This window comes from Panthera uncia (assembly GCF_023721935.1).
Source record: "Panthera uncia isolate 11264 chromosome A1 unlocalized genomic scaffold, Puncia_PCG_1.0 HiC_scaffold_17, whole genome shotgun sequence".
NCBI lineage: Eukaryota > Metazoa > Chordata > Mammalia > Carnivora > Felidae > Panthera > Panthera uncia.
This window is the reverse complement of record NW_026057577.1, coordinates 87,541,440-87,559,275: the sequence shown is the minus strand read 5'-3', so window position 1 is coordinate 87,559,275 and position 17,836 is coordinate 87,541,440. Positions and strand designations below refer to the sequence as shown.

At 54.4% G+C, this 17,836-nt stretch overlaps 3 protein-coding genes across 15 annotated transcripts in view; all 3 read right to left on the bottom strand.

The window, feature by feature from the left end:
- Positions 1 to 1,541: 1,541 nt before the first annotated feature.
- On the bottom strand, positions 1,542 to 8,632 carry DOK3 (docking protein 3). Its single transcript, XM_049647747.1, has 6 exons — positions 8,163 to 8,632; positions 6,607 to 6,802; positions 5,339 to 5,644; positions 3,448 to 3,547; positions 3,165 to 3,337; positions 1,542 to 3,044 (listed from the first exon to the last, which is right to left on the bottom strand). Exons 2-6 carry the CDS (start codon positions 6,670 to 6,672, stop codon positions 2,346 to 2,348), a joined length of 1,344 nt encoding a protein of 447 aa, XP_049503704.1. The 5' UTR covers positions 6,673 to 6,802; positions 8,163 to 8,632; the 3' UTR covers positions 1,542 to 2,345.
- An 86-nt stretch (positions 8,633 to 8,718) lies between these two features.
- DDX41 (DEAD-box helicase 41) lies at positions 8,719 to 14,542 on the bottom strand. Its single transcript, XM_049647746.1, has 17 exons — positions 14,001 to 14,542; positions 13,809 to 13,919; positions 13,395 to 13,554; positions 13,244 to 13,318; positions 13,057 to 13,117; positions 12,794 to 12,930; positions 12,334 to 12,406; positions 12,059 to 12,212; positions 11,846 to 11,982; positions 10,830 to 10,992; positions 10,519 to 10,650; positions 10,156 to 10,227; positions 9,924 to 10,020; positions 9,635 to 9,784; positions 9,480 to 9,551; positions 9,253 to 9,363; positions 8,719 to 9,073 (listed from the first exon to the last, which is right to left on the bottom strand). The coding sequence occupies exons 1-17, from the start codon at positions 14,025 to 14,027 to the stop codon at positions 8,937 to 8,939; spliced, it is 1,869 nt and encodes a 622-aa protein (XP_049503703.1). The 5' UTR covers positions 14,028 to 14,542; the 3' UTR covers positions 8,719 to 8,936.
- A 2,152-nt stretch (positions 14,543 to 16,694) lies between these two features.
- Positions 16,695 to 17,836, bottom strand: part of FAM193B (family with sequence similarity 193 member B) — a 31,492-nt gene continuing 30,350 nt past the window's right edge. For 12 of the 13 annotated variants that reach the window (XM_049647733.1, XM_049647736.1, XM_049647735.1 and 9 more), the window contains one exon: positions 16,695 to 17,077. The gene's annotated coding sequence lies outside the window, so the exon portion shown is untranslated. The other variant, XM_049647734.1, reaches the window with a different exon arrangement.

Here is a 17,836-nt window from a genome sequence, read left to right as displayed (position 1 = left end):
GCCTGGAGCCTGCTTCAGATTCTGTCTCCCTCTGTCTCTGCCCCTCCCCTGCTTGTGCATGCGCTCTCTCAAAGATAAGTAAATACAAACATTAAAAAAAAAAAGAATGTGAGGTCAAAGGTTTCCTTTATTTTTACTTATTTTTTAAAGTTTATTTATTTATTTTGAGAGAGAAAGAGAGAGAGCAAGCGTGCACAAGCAGGGGAGGAACAGAGAGAGAGAAAGAGAGAGAATCCCAAGCAGGCTCTGCACTGTCAGCACAGACCCTCACGAACCGTGAGATCATGACCTGAGCTGAAATCTAGAATCAATTGCTCAACCGCCTTAGCCCCCTAGGCACCCCCAAGGGTTTCCTTCAAAGATGTTAAATTATGGAGCATGTTTACATGTGGCTGGAAATGATGATGATGGTGGTAGAATTCATTGGGCTGAGGAGAGGGGACAGCTCAGTGTGCTGAGCTGTGCAGTAAGGAGCTGGGGTTGGAGTGCGGGCTGGGGAACAGACATTTCTTCCATTGCAGGGGTGGAGGGACATGGTGCAGCTGCTGGGGCCCTTGTTGATGAAGTGGTGGAAGGACAAAGGCGTTCACTTCTGTCAGCTGCTATTTCTCCAGGATATCTTTGAGATGAGAATGGGTAGGGATGGAAAGGAGAAGGTAGGAAGGTCTTGGGAGGAGGAAAGCATCTCTCCTGAGAGTCTGTCTATCTGAGCTTCGAGATCACAACATGAGAGAATGTGGTCAGCCTGGTTATGTAATTTCCGTGGCCATGGGCAGCTGCCAGGGTGCAGGCACAGAGGGAAATTGGGTTCATCTGAAGCTGGGTGCTTTGCCAGAAAAATAAGATGGAAGGAGAGAGGAGCACAAGGGGGTCACTCCATTGGTGGAGCACAGAATCTAAGTTGGACAAGGATGCGGACAGTGACTGCACAGATGGTGAGGAAAGGGTCATGTAAGTCAATGAGGCTGAAGAGGAGCTTTATGGGCCATGCTAGAGGAAGAGGGCTGGAAGGAGAAAAGGAGGTGGCTAGAGGTGGATGCTTGGAAACAAGATTGTGCCAAGGGGGCATCAATGTCATGAAGAAGAGGTTCAGGATGTGCCAAGGGCATGGGCAGTTGAGGCACAGTTGAGGTCAAGGGGCTGGGGTGGGGGCAGGTTCTTGGGGGGCATGATGCTTTTGTGCATGGAAGCCCCAGGGTTAGTGACCAGAGTAGCATGAGGGCACTAAAGTCTTCAAAAGGTTTGCTTATCTCCTTCTGGAACGTGGGCTTCTTGAGACCAGGACCTCACTGTCTTGAACATGGCTGTGTCCCCAGTGCCTGGCATAGAACAGGCACATAAGTAAAACTCTAAGGAATGAATGCATGCCCGGTAGGTAATTTGAATTTTGTCCTTGACAGTTGAGGAGACTGAGGCCCAAGTTTCCCTAGAAGTGTCTGCACATTTTTAAGTCTCAGTGGAGCAGGCATTTTGGTTGTGCAGATCTTTGAAGTCCCTTTGACCCCCCCCCGCTCCCCCCCCCCCAATTATTTCCTCCCCAGCTCAGGCTTCCTGGCCTCCAGTTAGACTCCCTCAAATTTGTTTTCCATGCTGCTCCTTTCTTTATCTGGCTGTGTCTCTCTGCTGAAGATGAGACCAAGCTCATTGCAGGATGGTCAGGCCTCTCATGCTCGGCCACCAACTCCCTATCAGCCTCTTGGAGCCCTCTGTGACCATGCTTTTCCCTTCATCTCAGGGCCAGTGCATACCTACACTCAGCCTGGAAAGCCCTGGGGCTAGCTGCCCATCTGGTAATGCCCTGCCTACCCTTCACACTTAATTCAGAGGGCACCTCACCCATCAGCAAGCCCAATTTCTCCTCCTGCCCTACTGTCCCAGCCATTTTTATTGCCCAGGACTATACGGGCCATAATTATCTGCACCCCATACATCTGCTCTAGTGGACTTGAGCCCACGGGTCGCAAAGGTTAAGTCTGGCTTATGTGTGTCCCCCAGAACCCAGTACAGGGCACTGGTGTTAGGTGCAGTACACGTGAGTGAGGGGCTGTGTGTCCATGTGGATCAGTGAGTGCCATTGCCAGGAGCTGAAGATTGGAGGTGCACAGTGTGGGCTATAAGGTGGGACCAAGAGCAGAGCTGGGAGGTTTTATTACCAGCAAATCTGTACACTATACATTGGGGGGCCCACAGGGCACATGAGGGGTCCTCCCCAAGCTGCCTGCCTTATATCCGCAGGCTAGAGTGGATGCCAGTGTGTGTCCCAGATGTCCATTGTTTGCCCGCCTTCCCGGCCCAGGGAGAGCAGAGCACCTTTCTCTCCTATCGCAGAGATCCATACAAGGCTTTCAGGGCCGGTCGCAGGGGGCTGGGCCCTTCCTCCGCTCACGGCTCAGCAGCGTCACTAGCTTGGCCTTGAAGCCTGAGTGAGCACTGGGGCGGCCAGAGCCCCCCACCTCATCACTGTCATCCAGCTCCAGTTCCAGCAGCCTCCGGTACTGGGCCTCCAGGCTGCTGTCGTGGGCAGGGCTAGGCCAACCCAAGTCCTCGCTGTTATGGTAGATGGGGCTGGCCAGGGGGCTGTGGCGGCTGGGACCCTCCTGCTCCGGGTCCCTATCCCTGGGCAGCATGGGACCTGCCTCCAGCACGCACAGGTTCTCATAGAGGTGCTCGGCCTTGCCTGGGGGCACGCTGGCTCGCTTGCACACTGAGGCATAGAGCCCAGGTGCCGACTCATCATGGGGTGCCGGGCTCAGCAGTAGGGGTAGGCTCTGGGGCCCGGGCTCAACCAGGCATGCCCTCCGGGCGCTGGGTGGCTCGGGCCCCGGGGGCACCTCCCGTAGCTCCCCTGGTGGGTCCAGTGAAGGCAGGGAGGTGGCCCGAGGCAGGGGACAGGGCCGGGGCCCAGCCAGCTCTGGCAGCCGCTCCCGCTGGCGGCCAATGGCAGCAGCCACAGCCCTGCACAGGTCGAGTGCTTGGGGGCTGCTGAAGGCGAAGAGGCCCTCGCCAGAGTCACAGCGGCGGCCGGCTTCAAAGGAGAACACGCCCTGGACATGGGGGTGGGGGGTGGTTTGGGCGGATTAGAGGTGGAGGGACCCGGGGCACCCCTCCACTTGCCACCCTTCCCAGCAGGGCCAGTGGGGTGGGGTAGCTGCCCAGCACCTCACCTTGTCAGAGCCGAACTTGCGCAGGAAGCGGTAGGGCCAGGTGTAGAGGGCCTGGGGGCTGGAGGGCTCCCTTAGCTGGATGGTGTCTTGGCCTAGCACCAGGAGGTAGGGCCCCTTCAGCTGGCAGCGGGTGGCAGCCTCCGTCCTCTGTACCACTACTGGAAACTCGCCCTCTGCAGGCAGGATGGTGGTGAGGCATCAGGTACAGCCTATATGGGTCCTCCAAAGGCTCCAGCCCCAAGTATAGGATGGCTGAGGCTGCACCTGCACCTCCCTGACTCACCTTCCTGCCAGGAGGAGTAGATGGAATTCTCCTCCATGGGGACCAGGCCCCTCTTGGGAGCCTCCACCTCCCCTGATCCTGAGGGATACTCTCCTGTGCCCTAAGGAATGAAAAAAGGCCAGAAGTTAGAGCCCTCACCCCCACTCCTCTTCCCACATCCTTTCCCTGGGCCAGTAAACCAGGACTCCAGGACAAGCAGGAGCACCTAGGGACTTGGGTGCCACTTCCAGCTTTGCCCCTGACCCACTGCATGACCTTGGGCACCCCTCTATTTTCCCACCTGCAACCCCCAGCTTCCCCCTTGAGGGTGCCGAGAGCTGTAAAGTAGTGACACACAAGAGGATGTCCCCATTGCACCTGCACTTGGCCAGGGACTGGGCCTGCCTGTATGTGTCCCTAACAGCTTGGAGTGACAAAGGGGCAGGAGCTTCAGGGATGGGACACATGAGTGAACTGGCTACTAGATCCCCCCCAAGGCCTCTTTCGCCAACTCCCCCTTCCAACTCCTCATCCCCTCAATTCCTCGGAGCTCTATCAGCACCTCCTCCACAACCACCTTGGCCCATAGTAGTATGGCCAGGGTCACATGCAACAGCTTCCTCACTGGTTTTCTTGCTCCTGTTCATTTTCTTCATTTGTTTGTTTTTAATTTAAAATATTGTGTTGAAATACACAACATAAAAGTTACCATTTCACCATTTTAAAGTGTATAATTCAGTGGTTTTGGTATAGTCACAAGATTGTGCAACGATCACCTTTATCTAATTCCAGAATTTGTTCATTGTTCCAAATGGAAACCCTGTACCCATAAGCAGTCACTCCCCGGTCCCCCTTCCCCCAGCCCCTGGCAACAACAAATATGCTGTCTGTCCCTATGGATTTGCCTATTCTTGGTGTTTCACATGAATAGAATCATACTAATATGTGGTCTTTTGTGTCTGGCTCCTTTTACTTAGCATGATGGTCTCCAGGTTCATTTATGGTATTAGCATGTATCAGTACCTCATTCTTTTTTATATGGCCAGGTAACATTCTGTTGTATGGATGGACTATATTTGGTTTATCCATTCATTGGTAATGGACATTGGGGTTGTCTGCACCTTTGAGCTATTGTGAATAACGCTGCTCTGAGTATTCTCATACAAGTGCTATTTGAACACCTGTTTCAATTCTCTTGGGTATACACACCTACTAGTGGAATTGCTGGGTCATATGGCGACTCTATGTTTAACTTTTTGAGGAACCTCCAGCCTCATTTCCTTTTGGTCTATCACAGACCCTGTGAAGCTGTAAAGCTCTCAGTCCCTGGCTCCCCAAAGACCCCCCACCCACACCAAAGGCTTCTCTCACTCAGAATAAAATTCCAAACTCTGCATGTGTCCTAAAGTAGTTTCAGCTGGTCCCACCATATTCTCCAGTTTTGCTCCCTCCTGGGTTCCTACCCATTCCTTACCCTCCAGCCACGCTGGCCTTTCTGCCCTTTTAACATACCAAACTTTTCCCTGCCTCAGGGCCTTTGCCCACTCTGCTCCCTCTGTTCAGGACGCTTCTCAGACCTTAGTGTCTGCATCACTCTTCCCTCAGATCTTTGCCTGGTGGGTCCTTATTTGTCTTTGAGGACTCAGTCTCACAGTCCCTTCCTGAGAGGCCTTCCCATCTAATGTCCTGCCATTCACCCCTGGTCCTACTCGGGCTTTCATGTTCTCCATAGCATGTATGGCCACTGGAGATTCATTCTGTGGGCTTCTGGGCTATTTCCCTAGGCTTATGGGTGCTTGGCAGGTACTTGCTGAGTGATAGGATGTGAATGAACATGGAGATGAACAAGGTGGGGGAGTCAGGTGGTCCACCTCTGGCCCCTGGATGCTCTGCCCACCAGCCTTATGCTCACCTGGAAGGCCAGCTGACAGATGGGGCCCATCCACTCCTGGCGATGCTGTGCGGCCAGTAGATGACTGCGCTCTGTGGTGGTGAGCAGGAAGGCACCAGTGTCTCTGGGGCAGTTCTCACCATCAGCAGGCAGCACAGACACGCAGTCAGCCAGGCGGATGACCCGCCGTTCCCCACGCCGGCCAGGTCCCGCAGACCTGTCACCTGCTGGCCCCAGGCCACCATCCCGGACCTCCCAGCTCTCCAGCCGTGCCACACCTGATGGGCCTCCTGCATACAGCAGACCCCATACTTTTCGCCAGGACTTCTGTGGGAGATGAGGATGAGGGATAAGACCCTTGGGTAGCAGTTCTCCCCATAGCTCAGCTCTGCACAAGCTGCTTAGCAAATGCTCCTGACCACCCAGGCTGGCCTCTGCTTGCCCCAGAGGAGGAGGCCTTGCCAGGGCCAGCCCAGCAGGGGGAAGTCTGTGCTTGGGGCCAGTCATCTGTGGGTTCAAATCCACTCCACAAATTGCCTGTGACCCCCCCCCCCCCCGCCCCCGGGCACTAGTGCCCTCATATCTCAAAAAGTTATGAGAACACAAGGTTAAGGCTTCTGCTGGATCATGTCTCCGAAGTATCTAGCAGCTAAGCAGATCACCTGACACTACCATTATGTTGGTACCCCCTAACACCCAAAGAAAAGATCACTTGGGCCAGAGGGACAAGGCCTGGGGCAGGAGGAAGGCCTTAGTCTCATGATGGCAAGGAAGGAAACATGCAAATAGCGTAAAGCAAAGGAAACAGACTGTTTATCTGACCAGGCAGCAGCTGCAGCTGAGCTGTGAGGGTGTAGGGCCTACTGCCTGGTGAGAAAGGTAAACTCCCCTATGTCCCTTAACAGAGCTGGGAGGAGCTGAGCCCTCTTCTGCAGGGTGGGGCTCCTCCAGCTCAGCCCCCGGCCTTCTCTCAAGGGGCCTAGGTGCCTCTACTACACAGGGCGGAAGGCTGTTGGGTTAGCTACCCTTGCAGCTCTGCTCTGCCCCAAGGTTTGGAGTCTTAGACCCTCCCCACTCTTGGCTTCCCTATCCGTAAGCAAGGCAGACTCTCAAAAAGGCCCACTCAGCCCAACCCACTCAAGCTGAGAATGGGGTTCTGTTCTACTCCCCAACACCTTGCTTGGGTCCCCCACCCTGACTCCCTTCCCCATTCTCCTTGGTCCTGGTAGGCTGAGGCTGGGGCAGAAGCCTACTGTCCTGGGCAGCTGCCTGCCAGCCAGGGTCCTCACCTTTCCAAACTTGACGTGCTGCTGGTAGAGGATGCCGTCCTTGATGGGAGTCTCCAGAGGCTCCATGGCCGCAGCCAGGCCCCAGGGCTGCCACTCCGACGGCCCGAGGAGACTGGTGACAGGCCAGAGGGGAACTCCTCACACTTCCCCTTCTGGCCACTTCCCCCTCCCTCTGTCCAGAGAGGCAGCTGCAGGGCTGAGAGGGGGAGGGGAGCCTGTCTTCAGTAAAGGAGCTAGGAATGGGTAGGGGCATCACATATTTCTCCCTTGGGGTTCAGTTGGCCCAAGGTGCCCACGTGTGCCTGGGCCTGGCAGGGGCGTCAGACCGCTGGATGGCAAATGACCTATGTCTGCACCTGGGTCAGCTGGCTGTGAGTCATAAGCTCCAACCTCTCCTCTGTGCAGGGTGGTTGTACACCCCAGCACCTGACATTCCCACAGCCCTGCCCCAGGACCCCCCCTCTAGCCAGACTGGCCAATTCCCTGCTTTCCCACTCTTGAGCCCTGATTGGTACCCTCTCAGTCCTACTCTGCTTGTCTTTATCTTGGAAATATTTCTAATATTCATTTGCTCCTGTCTTCACAGCCCCTGTCCATTGCCAGCCTCACATCTCCCCTTTGAACCACTGTCCCACAGGGCCCACCATGGTCCTTTCTATCAGCCCCAAACCAACCGGTCTCTCCCCTTCCCAAGCCTTTCCTGGTTTCCCACTGCCCTTGGGTCTAGCCTGGGCTCCTCAGTGCATCACTCAAGGTGCTATGTTCTGGCCTCTACCTCCCTTCAGCCCAATGCCTCCAGGGAACCCCCTATCACTGTGCCACGCCAGCACCAGGCTGCCTCTTCCCCCGGGAGGTCCCCTTGAGCACCCCACGCTGTCTGAGCGCCAGCTTCACTGGCCCCACCAGTGAAGCTCAGTCCTCATGGCAAGGCCTGGTCATGTGAGTGTGGGTGGTATGCCCCTCAGTAGGCCCCTAGAGAGTTCACATGTTCTTTTTTAAACTTTGCTTCTTGCTGGGCACCTTTTTTTTTTTTTTTTGCCTCACCTTGCCGGAGGCTAATATTGGGGCTCTGAGTGTGTGTCTGAATTCTGGGGACAGACTCATGTCACTCATTCAATGCCACCTTTAGAAAGGAATGTGTAACCAGGCTAAGCAATACCGTTTGGGGTCACATATGGGGTGTGGGCAGGAAATCTTTCCAAGGGTCTCTCCACCTGGCTTTGTATCCAGTGCAGTCCGGGCAGCCCCAAGCTCCAGTAGCTTGACACCATGTCCTTTGCATGCTCATTGCCATTTCAATGATGAGGAAATTGAGGCTCAGAAACATTAGGTAACTTGCCCCAAACCAAACACCAAGTGACAAACATGGCTTGAGCAACTGCTGTCCTGCTGGGATAAGCATGTGGTCTTGCACATGAAGTGCCGGGCACAGAGAAATCGTTGCCAGTGCTCTTCCTCTGCCTACCCCTTGCCAGATGCTGAAATCCTGTTCCATTTGCCAGCGGTCTCCTGACCGCCACCCCGTTATTCATTTCTCATCTGCCTCTGCCACTTACCTAGGAGCTTCCCAGCAGACGTCTATCTGGATTGCCTGGATCCTGAGCCCAACAGACAGCTGGGCATGAGGTGAGGTAAGTGAGCACTAGTGGCTTGAGCAGCAGTCCTGTGGCATCTGCTTACCCCCTTGGTGAGGGGAACAGAGGGTTCCTACTGGGAGCCTGTGTGAGCCGGCAAGTGGGCAGGGGGCCTGAGACAGGAAGTCGCCTCCCAAGGGGCCCCAAGAGCTTCATTCAGCTGACAGGAAGAGGGAGGCTGGGGCAAGGCTGGAGATTATAAAGAGCCAACCAGAGACCAGAAAACCCAACCATTTCCCCTTGGCCCACCAATGCGGTCTCTCGAGTCACCAATCCAGCTAGCCCAGAGGAGATAGCCAGAGCCCCCAGAAGGGGACCCCAGCTACATGGCTCCTTCCACAACTAAGACCCAGCAGGCTGAGTGTTGGCGGTAGCAGTAGCAGATGCCAGTTCCCTGCCTCAGAGGGGCTATGGAAGTCAGAGGGTGAGGCCTACCCAGGAGGCAGGGGTCAGGTAAGACGAAACACAGAGGCAGGGCTGGGCTGAGACCAGAGAGGCTTGTGCTTTAATGACAACTGGGGTAAAGGGGAACAAAAATAGAATCCTGGGGGACACAGGGAGCAGGCAGCCAGGCCCAGCCTGGCCCAGCCCAGGCCAGCTGGGCCGAGGATGCTGGCTTTTTGTCCAAGGGGCTGGTGTGTATGTGGGAGGTGGCTGGAGACTGAGGCCTCTTGGAGACAAGGTATGATAGATGGCTTAGAAGTCCATGGAGCTGTGAGCCAGGTAATCCTTGCGGCCAATGTTGCTGACCTGCTTGGTCTGCATAGCCTCCAGTTTGGGGCAGTCCGTGATTCGATGGCCCAGGCCACCACAGAAGGCACAGCCACGCTCTCCTGGGGGCACGGGGGTGAGAGTCAGCATGATCGCAAGGCCAGGCTCCATATCCCAGACCTTGGCTCCCCCAGGACCTCCTGCCCCTGCCCTCTGATGTGCAGCACAGACTTGTTTTGTGGTGTTCCTGTCATGTCTCCCCCCACCTCCCACTGGGCCCCCACTCCTGCTCCACAGTCACCTCCAATGTCCAGCATGGACTCATCTCCACAGTGTAGCACTTGCAGCACGGGTGGTACCTTCTGCTTAGCCTCTAGCAGCAGGGCTTTGAGGTCCATCAGCACCGACTCATCTGTGGAGGTAAGGATGGAACCATCAGGACCAACCCTGGGCCCTGTAGCCAAGACCCATGTAGCCACAGGCAGATGACCCAGGGGACAGCTGAGGTGGCCCTGGTGGCAGACTTACCACAGGCCTTGTTGATGAAGGTCGTGGCAATACCTGTGTTTCCTGAGCGCCCGGTACGGCCGATACGATGCACTGCAGAGAGAGGGAACAGATCCTCTGGCCCACTGCCCATGGGTTGGGGTCTAGCCCGCACCGCTGACCCCCAAGCTCCCCACCGTAGTTCTCGATCTCCTCAGGCATGTCATAATTTATGACATGCTGGATGGCAGGGAAATCCAAGCCCTTGGAAGCTACGTCTGTGGCCACCAGGACATCCTTCTTGCCTTCCCGGAATGCCTCGATGGCCTTGGTCCGTTCCTCCTGGTCTGGGGAAGGTTAGGCAGGAGCCATCAGAGTGACAGCAGGAGTCTGGGAAGTAGTGCTAGGCTCACCAGACAGGGAAAGGGTTTAGGTGAGGGGCTGCAATAGCAGCAGAATCCATGCCTATGCATGTACTACTCTGACCTTTGCCCCCATGGATGGCCACCGCTTCGACCCCCTTGAGCAGCAAGTACTCGTGGATGGCATCCACATCTGCCTTCTTCTCCGCAAAGATGAGCACCTGTCCAGAGGACCAACTCCAGTCATGAGGGTTGACTCCAACTGGGCATGCCCAACCTTCTCCAGCATACTACCCCTCACTGCCCTCTCCCCTTCATCCCAGAGGTCCAGGGTCAGCCTGGCTGGCTGCACTCACGGGTGGGGGTGTTTTCTGTAGGCACTCGAGCAGGTATACCATCTTGGCCTCTTCCTTCACATATTCCACCTCCTGCCACCACAGGGGCCAGGTCAGGTGGGCCTGCAAATGGGCTCACCAGCCATGACCCTGCCACAGAGCCTGGGCCCCCAATCCTGGCTGGGAGGGGACCAGAAGCCTATTGTCATCAAGGACTGGTCACCCTAAGAATGTCTGCTGCTAAGGGCTGAGGCTTAGATGAAACCCCCAGTGACCACAAGGTGGTCCCTCAACCCTACTCCAACAGCTTTGATGGAGCCTAGGCAGATCCAACCCTCACAAAAGAGACCCTAGAAGGTGTGCTCATCAGGAGTGCCTGCCTACTTGGATGACATCCAGGCTGGCGGCTCCGGCACGTCCCACGTTGATCGTGACAGGCTTTACCAGGGCACTCTTGGCAAAGTTCTGAATCTTCTTAGGCATGGTGGCACTGAAAAGTAGGGTCTGCCGCTGGCCCTGAGAAAGAGTAGGGTGGGAATGAGGGAATGGGAGGCCTGGGAAGACCAAGGAGCTGGGATGTAGCCCCCTGAATCAGGGCCAGTGGGTGTGCAGTGCAGGGCCTCAGGGCCTGCCACAGTTGAATGTGGCATCCTGGGGAGGGTGGCCAGAAGCCCTGGCCAGGCAGGCATGGGCACCTTGAAGTAGGAGAAGATGGTGCGGATGTCGCCCTCGAAACCCATGTCAATCATGCGGTCAGCCTCGTCCAGAGCCAGGTAGCGACAGATGTCTAGGCTGACCATCTTCTTCTGCAGCAGATCCATGAGGCGCCCAGGGGTGGCCACCATCATATGCACACCACTGGGGATCAAGAAGAGACCCTGAGGTCAGGGCTACCTGCCCATCCCTGCATCTAAGGGCTGGCACTCTGCTCATTCTGCCCTCTGGCCTCTTTCCTGTCTCTCCTCATCTGTCCCCTCATCACTTCCGCCACCCTGCCCTACTTGCAAAACACATCTCTCCTGGAAGGGGCTACAGCTTTCTTGACCACTGCTCTGCTCCAGAGCTCCTACCCAGCCATGAATCACCTCTGCTTGCATATCCTTCCCCCTTCTAGATCACTCACTCCCCTTGCCCCCAGGAGGGTTTATCTAAATCTCCAAATAGGCCTTAGTCTGTGCTCCTGTAACTCCCTTTGTAGGTGTTGACGGGCTCACTTTCCTGGTATTCTGAATTAATCTTTTCTGTATCTGAATCTTCCTTGAGACTGGGAATGCCTTGGAAAGAAGGGTCTGGGTCTGGCCGGTCTGTGACCCCAGAGCCTGGTCCAGGGCATCTGGCATTGTCTCCTAGGGACTACGCTGTGTGGAAAGGCCATGGATCCAGCCCTGCCCTAGTGCCTCAGCTTCCATGATGGACCACACTGGATGGCTCTGACCTTCCTGGAAACCCTGGGTCCCCCACCTCTGTGCCTTCTGCCCAGAATGCCCTGACCCCCTGACCTCCCAAATGTCCCCATTCCATCTGTTGTGCTCCCACAGTACCTTACCACATCCCTCTGTCCCAACCCAACTGATCTCACCATCAGACAAAAAGCTTCTTGAGGACTAGGTCCACAGAAGGTTTCTGTAAGGGTATGTGGGGGTAGTTAAAGCAAAGGGCGCTTTGGCTTATCTAGGGGTTCTGGGGAGGCCCAGGGGGTGCTTATGCTCACTGTCGGATGGTTTCCATCTGCTCTTTGACAGACATGCCCCCAATGCAGAGAGCGCAGCGCAGGAGTGGGGAGCTATCCTCCTGTAGCAGGCGGCAATAATACTCCAGGATGCCGTGGGTCTGCCGGGCCAGCTCCCGCTGCAGGCACAGGGGCAGAGGTTAGCACCAGAAGGCAGGCCTGTCTCTGCCCTGCCCCCCAGCCTGGCTTACTTACTGAGGGACAGATTATGAGTCCATAGGGCCCTTCACGCTTGGAGAAAGGTAACCTCTTTTCTTGTTCCAGGCAGAACATGATGACAGGCAATGTGAACACCAATGTCTTGCCTGAACCCGTGAAGGCAATACCTATCATGTCACGGCCAGACAGGCTATTGGGAGAGAACAGGCCTGATGATCAGGTTCAGTAAAATGCAGGGAATGGGTCTCCAGATGGACACCTAGTGACTACTCCTTCCCATCACCACCCTCTTCAGGGCCTCCCATACTCACATGGTGGGGATGCCCTGGATCTGAATGGGTGTTGGGTGGTGGATGCCTTTCTTCTTCAGGCCTCTCAGGATGGCTATGGAAAACAACTTTAGCATCATCCTTGTGTCTCATGGATACTTTATCAGGCCCCCAAAGCTGTAAAATTAGCACTACCCTCTTTGAGTTACAAATGAGGCCCAGAGAAAGAGAGAGAGAAAAATAGACTTGTCCAAGACTTCTAGGCTGGTGGAGGCAGGATTTGCACCCAGGTCCATTTAAGGCTAATGTCACTTGCCCACTGAAGCTCCCTAATGGCAGAGGACAGTAAATAGGGACAACTAGGGCAAATGTAATTCAAACCTAAAGAAACCCCTCCTCAAATCCCTCCATTCTCACTACCTGACTCATCGCTGCAGATGCTAAGCTCAGGGGAGGCTGGGACACAGGCTCACAGTTGTTTGACCATCAAAGTTCCCAGTACCTGCAGGAAATTTCATTTCCTTGAAGCTCTTTATGGGTGGTGGGATACCATCTCCTTCCACCAGGATGTGATACTTCTTCCTCACGCGCTCATGCCGCTCTTCAGACATGCTCAGGACATAACGGGGAGGTGTCCAACTGTGAGTGGGTGGTGGGGGTCAAGAGAGGTCCCAGGCACAGCTGGCTCTGGGGTGTCCTGCCAGGCTCAGCCACATACCATTCCAAGTAAAGATGACTGCTTTTCCACAGACTAGAAAGACATACCTGGTTTTGATTGGATCGTCATATGTGATTCCCTTGGCCATTTCCTTCACCGACATCAAAGCTGAGGAGACAGATGTGGCTCAGGGATGGCTCTTGCTTCCCAGAGGCAAGGACCTTCAGATATAACATGCTTGGGGCTAGGGAGGAGGCTTAGTCCACCTCTCCCCCTGCCTGACTACAACCATACCTCGGCCCTCTGCCACACTCTCCAGGATCTTTTCCTCTTCTTTCAGCTGCTTCTCCTTGGCAGACTCCTTGCGAGCTGAGAAAAGAAGCAGAGTCAGAGACATGCCAAAGCAGTGCACCAAATTGAGCCTCCCCGCTGCTTCCCAGCACACCTTCAGCCTTCTCTTTAAGGTGCTGGTGCTGATCCAGGAGGCTGACGTTGGACTGTGGGCCCAGAGGGATGTCGTCCTCATCTCCCCGGGGCTCGCTGCCGCTGTCCTGCAGCTCCTCCTCCGCAGCTCCTTTGCGCCTTCGTTGCAATAGCTTCTGGAGCTGAGGTTCCACCAGCGCCCCTCAGAGCCAAGCCCAAGACAAAGCGGAGTATCGGGCCCAGGGGGCTTGCGTCAGGATCTTGGCTTTTGGGAGAGGGTCCTGGGCCACGCGACATGGAGGTGCCCTACCCCTCAGATCAGACTGGCAGTCCCTCGTTTGCCTGGGGGCCACGGTCCCAACTACTGACAGCTCACTCCACTGGATGCCACCCTCCCTCCCACACCCTCATTTCTCTTCCGACCCGAGGCCCTCACCAACAGTTGCCGCCGCTGTCGCAAAGGCACGTAAGGCACGTAGTCTTCGTCGTCCTCATCCTCCGCCTCGGAGCGGCTTCCTGTGGCAGTCGCTTCATCTGTGCGAACCCGCTACAGATACACATGAATCAGGCCCAGGCCCCCACTTTCACAGCTGCTCGCCACCCGCACCGACCCCTACCTCGCTCCCACCTTCCGTTCAGGTTCCGAGTCCTCCATCCTTTGCTGTACGCAGGCGCGCTACGGTAAAACCCCGCCTCGATTTTTGCGTGAGATCCAATCAGACGTGAAGAAGCGGAAGGTCGGCACCTAGCAACGACCTCTGAGTGCCGGATCGCGCAGAGGGACAAACTTTCCCGAGACCCTGTCAGGCAGTGCAGCGTCAAAGTACCCTTGGGCGGCTGCGCATTTGTTGCCAGGGGCGAGGGCGAAGCGTCATACAATGCATTATGGGACGCTGGAGGACTTGGAGCATGCGCTAAACGCTCAAACGAAGACTGGTGGAAGGTCCCACGAGTGGGGATACAGAAGAGACCCGCCTAGCGGAGGCCTAGCTTCGCCCAGAGCCTGACGTCATCTGGCACGTTCCGGGACTGGGCCAGCTGGGACCCCACCGGGGACTGCATCCCGGGCACGGGGCGCGGGTAACGAATCAACTTGCACTGCAGCTGTGACTGGCGTCCTTATCTATGTGACAACACATGTTCAGAGTGGTGAGGGATAAATAAAATACTGATGACAGTGTTTTCGCTGAGGGTCTGTACTTATGTACGAAGTTATTATTATTGTAAATGCTGTGATAGAGCTTAGAGTAACTCACTGCCTGGGGAACCAGAGGCTTCGAGGAGACCTAGATCTGAGCTTCCAGAGAAGTGTAGAATCTCAGAACAGGGAGGGGAGGAAAGGGAGAGAAGCCTTCTGATGGAGGGCCCTGCAGGAGTGAAGGTCTGGCCTTGTGCAAGCACACAGATTCCTCAAGGAACAGACGGGTCACGTGGCCGGCTGCTGTAGGGATAGGAGTGTTCAGAGCTAAAGCTGGATAGGTAGACAGGGACCAGGGCATGCAGGGCCCTGTCAAAAGTAACTTCAACTTCACTGGGGACTTTTATTTGAGAAAGAATGAGCGTGAGGGCAGGAAAGGTGCAGAGAGAGAGGGAGAGAAAATTCCAAGCAGGCTCTGCGGTGTCATTGCCAAGCCTGAGCTCTGGGTTCCATCCCACCAACTGGGAGAACATCGCCTGAGCCAAAATCAAGAGTCAAGGCTCAACCAACTGAGCCACCCAGGCAAGCCCACTGGTGACTTTTGAAGAGGAGTGATGGGTCAGTACTATTATGTATTTAACATGAGCACGTGCTGGGTATTGTGCACAGTGCTGAAGCAAATGAAAGATGAAGACACAAACCTGACTTGTGAGTTTATGGATTAGTTGAGACAGAAATATAATGGATCTTGATATTCAGGAGAAATATTTTAAGACAGATAAGGTAGTACTTTCTGGAAGCATCACAAGGCAGGGCAAATTGATTCTCATTGTAAAATAGCCTTTCAGCTTGAATGTGAAGGATAAGCAGGAAATGATAAAGGAAAGGTAATTTAGGAAAAAGGAAATGTGTGAGCAAAAGTTGGGAGACCTGAGAGTGCCAGGCCTAGATGAAGACTGAGGTCATCTGGTATTGCTGGAGTGAAGTGCTGGGAGGTGGGGGCTGGATGTGGAAGCCTCTGAATGCCACCCACAGGTTTTTCTCTGTAGGTAAAGCAGCTCCTTGATCAGACCTGCAATTTTTGAATGATGAAGCAGAATTTTAGATAATTATGCCAGTTTAGTTGCAGCACAGGAGCCTGGTGCAAGAGTTGAAAGGAAAGAAGAACAAAGGTAATACATATACAGACAGGTTTCACAGGGGAGTTTGCATACTTTCTTGGAGATTAGGAAAGTCCAGGGACCAGGAATTGTGAGCCTGTGAGTGATGCTTTTTAACATCTTTAGAAGAGGAAACTGGCACTGACAGCCCGTGGTGGGATTCGACCTGGGAGGAAGAGAAGGGGGAGGGAACAGTTTCTGATCCTGCTCCCACCTCTCCATAAAGGGCTCTTAGTGACTGAGTGGCCACAGCCTCCACTGCTTCCCACACAAGCTCAAGTTAAGTGTCAGTTTTAGAGAGAAGATGACATTGGGGGCAAGGAGTTGGAAACACAAGTGTGTACGAGAAAGCATTGTTTAACAAACCTATTATATTAAAATCTGAATTTAAGAACCAGATTTACTGTGGGGGGGGGTAGGAATGAGGTAGTTTGCTTTACTTTACAGAAGGGTTCATTATCCTCTACAATCCAGTACTTAGGTTACAGGTCTCATTCCCATTGGAAAGTCAGATCCAATTTATAGGAACTTCATTTACTCCACTTCTCCTGACAATGTGAATCACCCAGGTTACAGGTGTACAGTCCATAAAGGCCGTAAGCCTTTCCCAGACTCCATCTCACATCAGTTGCAAAGAGATCGAGTCTCACTCCTCCAACTCACTGGTTTTGCAGAGGGGGAAACAAACACAGTATGGGGAAACAGCTGCTCAAGTTTACATACCAGAGTCCTCCCAACAGGAGAAAAGAGCACAGATGCTGCTGTTATACAGGCCTATGCTCTAATCCTAGTCAGCCAGACTGAGTGCACTGAAGTCACTTGCCCATCTTAGCTTTAGTTTCCTCATCTATAAATTGGGATAACAGTCCCATTTAGAACTGCTGTAAGAATTAAGAGGAAATTACTGAACTGCTGACACATAGTATGTGCTCAATGAGGTTAATGACTAAGGCAGAGCCCATGCTTCTGAGTACATTCCTCACCTCACCCCCGTCCCAGACCAGCAAACCACCAACACACAGACTCTGTGTCCAAATGTTGCTTTATCTTTCGGGAGGAAAGATCTTCACAGTATCAAAAGTAAAGAATTGAAAAACAAGAACAAAAACAAAACCAAACACAAAGAGAGCAGTGTTGGGCCAGCAGTACCATCAGCCCCCAGCCCACAAGCCAGTTCAGCCCCCGGGCTCTGAGTGAGGAGGCTGCGTAGCACCAGGAAGCGGCTCTGCGGAGGTCCTGAGGGGCCCCAGCACGGCACAGCGTCCATTCAACTTTTGGTTGGTCCAGGATGGCGAGGAGCAGGGAGGATCTTGGGCAGGTGGATAGGGATGTGGAGGAAGAAACTGTAGACCTTCAGCTGGCAGTTGGGGTCTCAGGACACCCTGAAGAAGCTTGACCCGGCAGGGGCTGAGAAAACAGGAGCATGGCTGCACCGTGAGTGAGAACTTTGACTTAGCCTCCCCATGTTGGCTCTGGGTTTCCATGGGTCCCCATGGGTAGGAACAACTGCCTGCTATTTTTACTCCCTGGGCTGAAAATCTTGAATAGACTTCCTTGATTATCTCCAGCAGAGGATGAAAGTTAAGACCCTGCCGGGGGACAGCTCCCCTGTCACACCTCTTTCCAAGTCAGGGTAGGGTAAGAGCCCAGCCTCTAGTCTTTGCTCTCCTACTGACAGGAAGGGGAGAGGCAGCATATGCATCCTGACTCCTGCCTCAGGCTCTGGGTACACAGCCCAGGCTAGGTCCCGAATCTGTGCCAGCACTGCTTTCTCATGCACTCTCAGGGCTCCCACTCTGAGGAGGGTGGAAAAGCAGTGGAGAGCCCTTATGGTGGGAGTGGGACAGGGAGGGAACATCTCCAGTCTTGGGAAAAGAAATCAACCAAAGAGGGAGTCCTTGAGAGAAGACGGCTGGATGAGGTTTCCTGGCTGACAAGGGCATTGGGCTGTGGGAGAAGATGTGCCCCTTTTACTCTCAGAAGAGGCAAAAGATGAAAGTGCCTGGGGTCCCCGTCACTCCTGGATCCTGTGGAGGTAGAAAAAAGAGGCAGGAGGGCACCCTGGTCCTGGCAGAAGCTCCTGAGGGTGTGGACATTTCAGTTTGGCCAAAGACCAGGGAACCTAGCCCTTTCAGAGAGAGGGGCTAAGGTGAGTCTAAAGACAGT

Bases quoted from the DNA above. Each gene is read 5' to 3' on its own strand.
- DOK3 (XM_049647747.1), bottom strand. From the start codon at position 6,672: ATGGAGCCTCTGGAGACTCCCATCAAGGACGGCATCCTCTACCAGCAG. The intron at 3,338-3,447 runs GTGAGTCAGGGA...TCCTGCCTGCAG, and splicing joins CTACTCCTCCTGGCAGGAAG to AGGGCGAGTTTCCAGTAGTG. The intron at 3,045-3,164 runs GTGAGGTGCTGG...CCCCATGTCCAG, and splicing joins GCAAGTTCGGCTCTGACAAG to GGCGTGTTCTCCTTTGAAGC.
- DDX41 (XM_049647746.1), bottom strand. From the start codon at position 14,027: ATGGAGGACTCGGAACCTGAACGGAAG. The intron at 13,920-14,000 runs GTGGGAGCGAGG...GTGTATCTGTAG, and splicing joins ACTCGGAACCTGAACGGAAG to CGGGTTCGCACAGATGAAGC. The intron at 11,983-12,058 runs GTAAGTAAGCCA...CTGTGCCTGCAG, and splicing joins GACTCATAATCTGTCCCTCA to CGGGAGCTGGCCCGGCAGAC.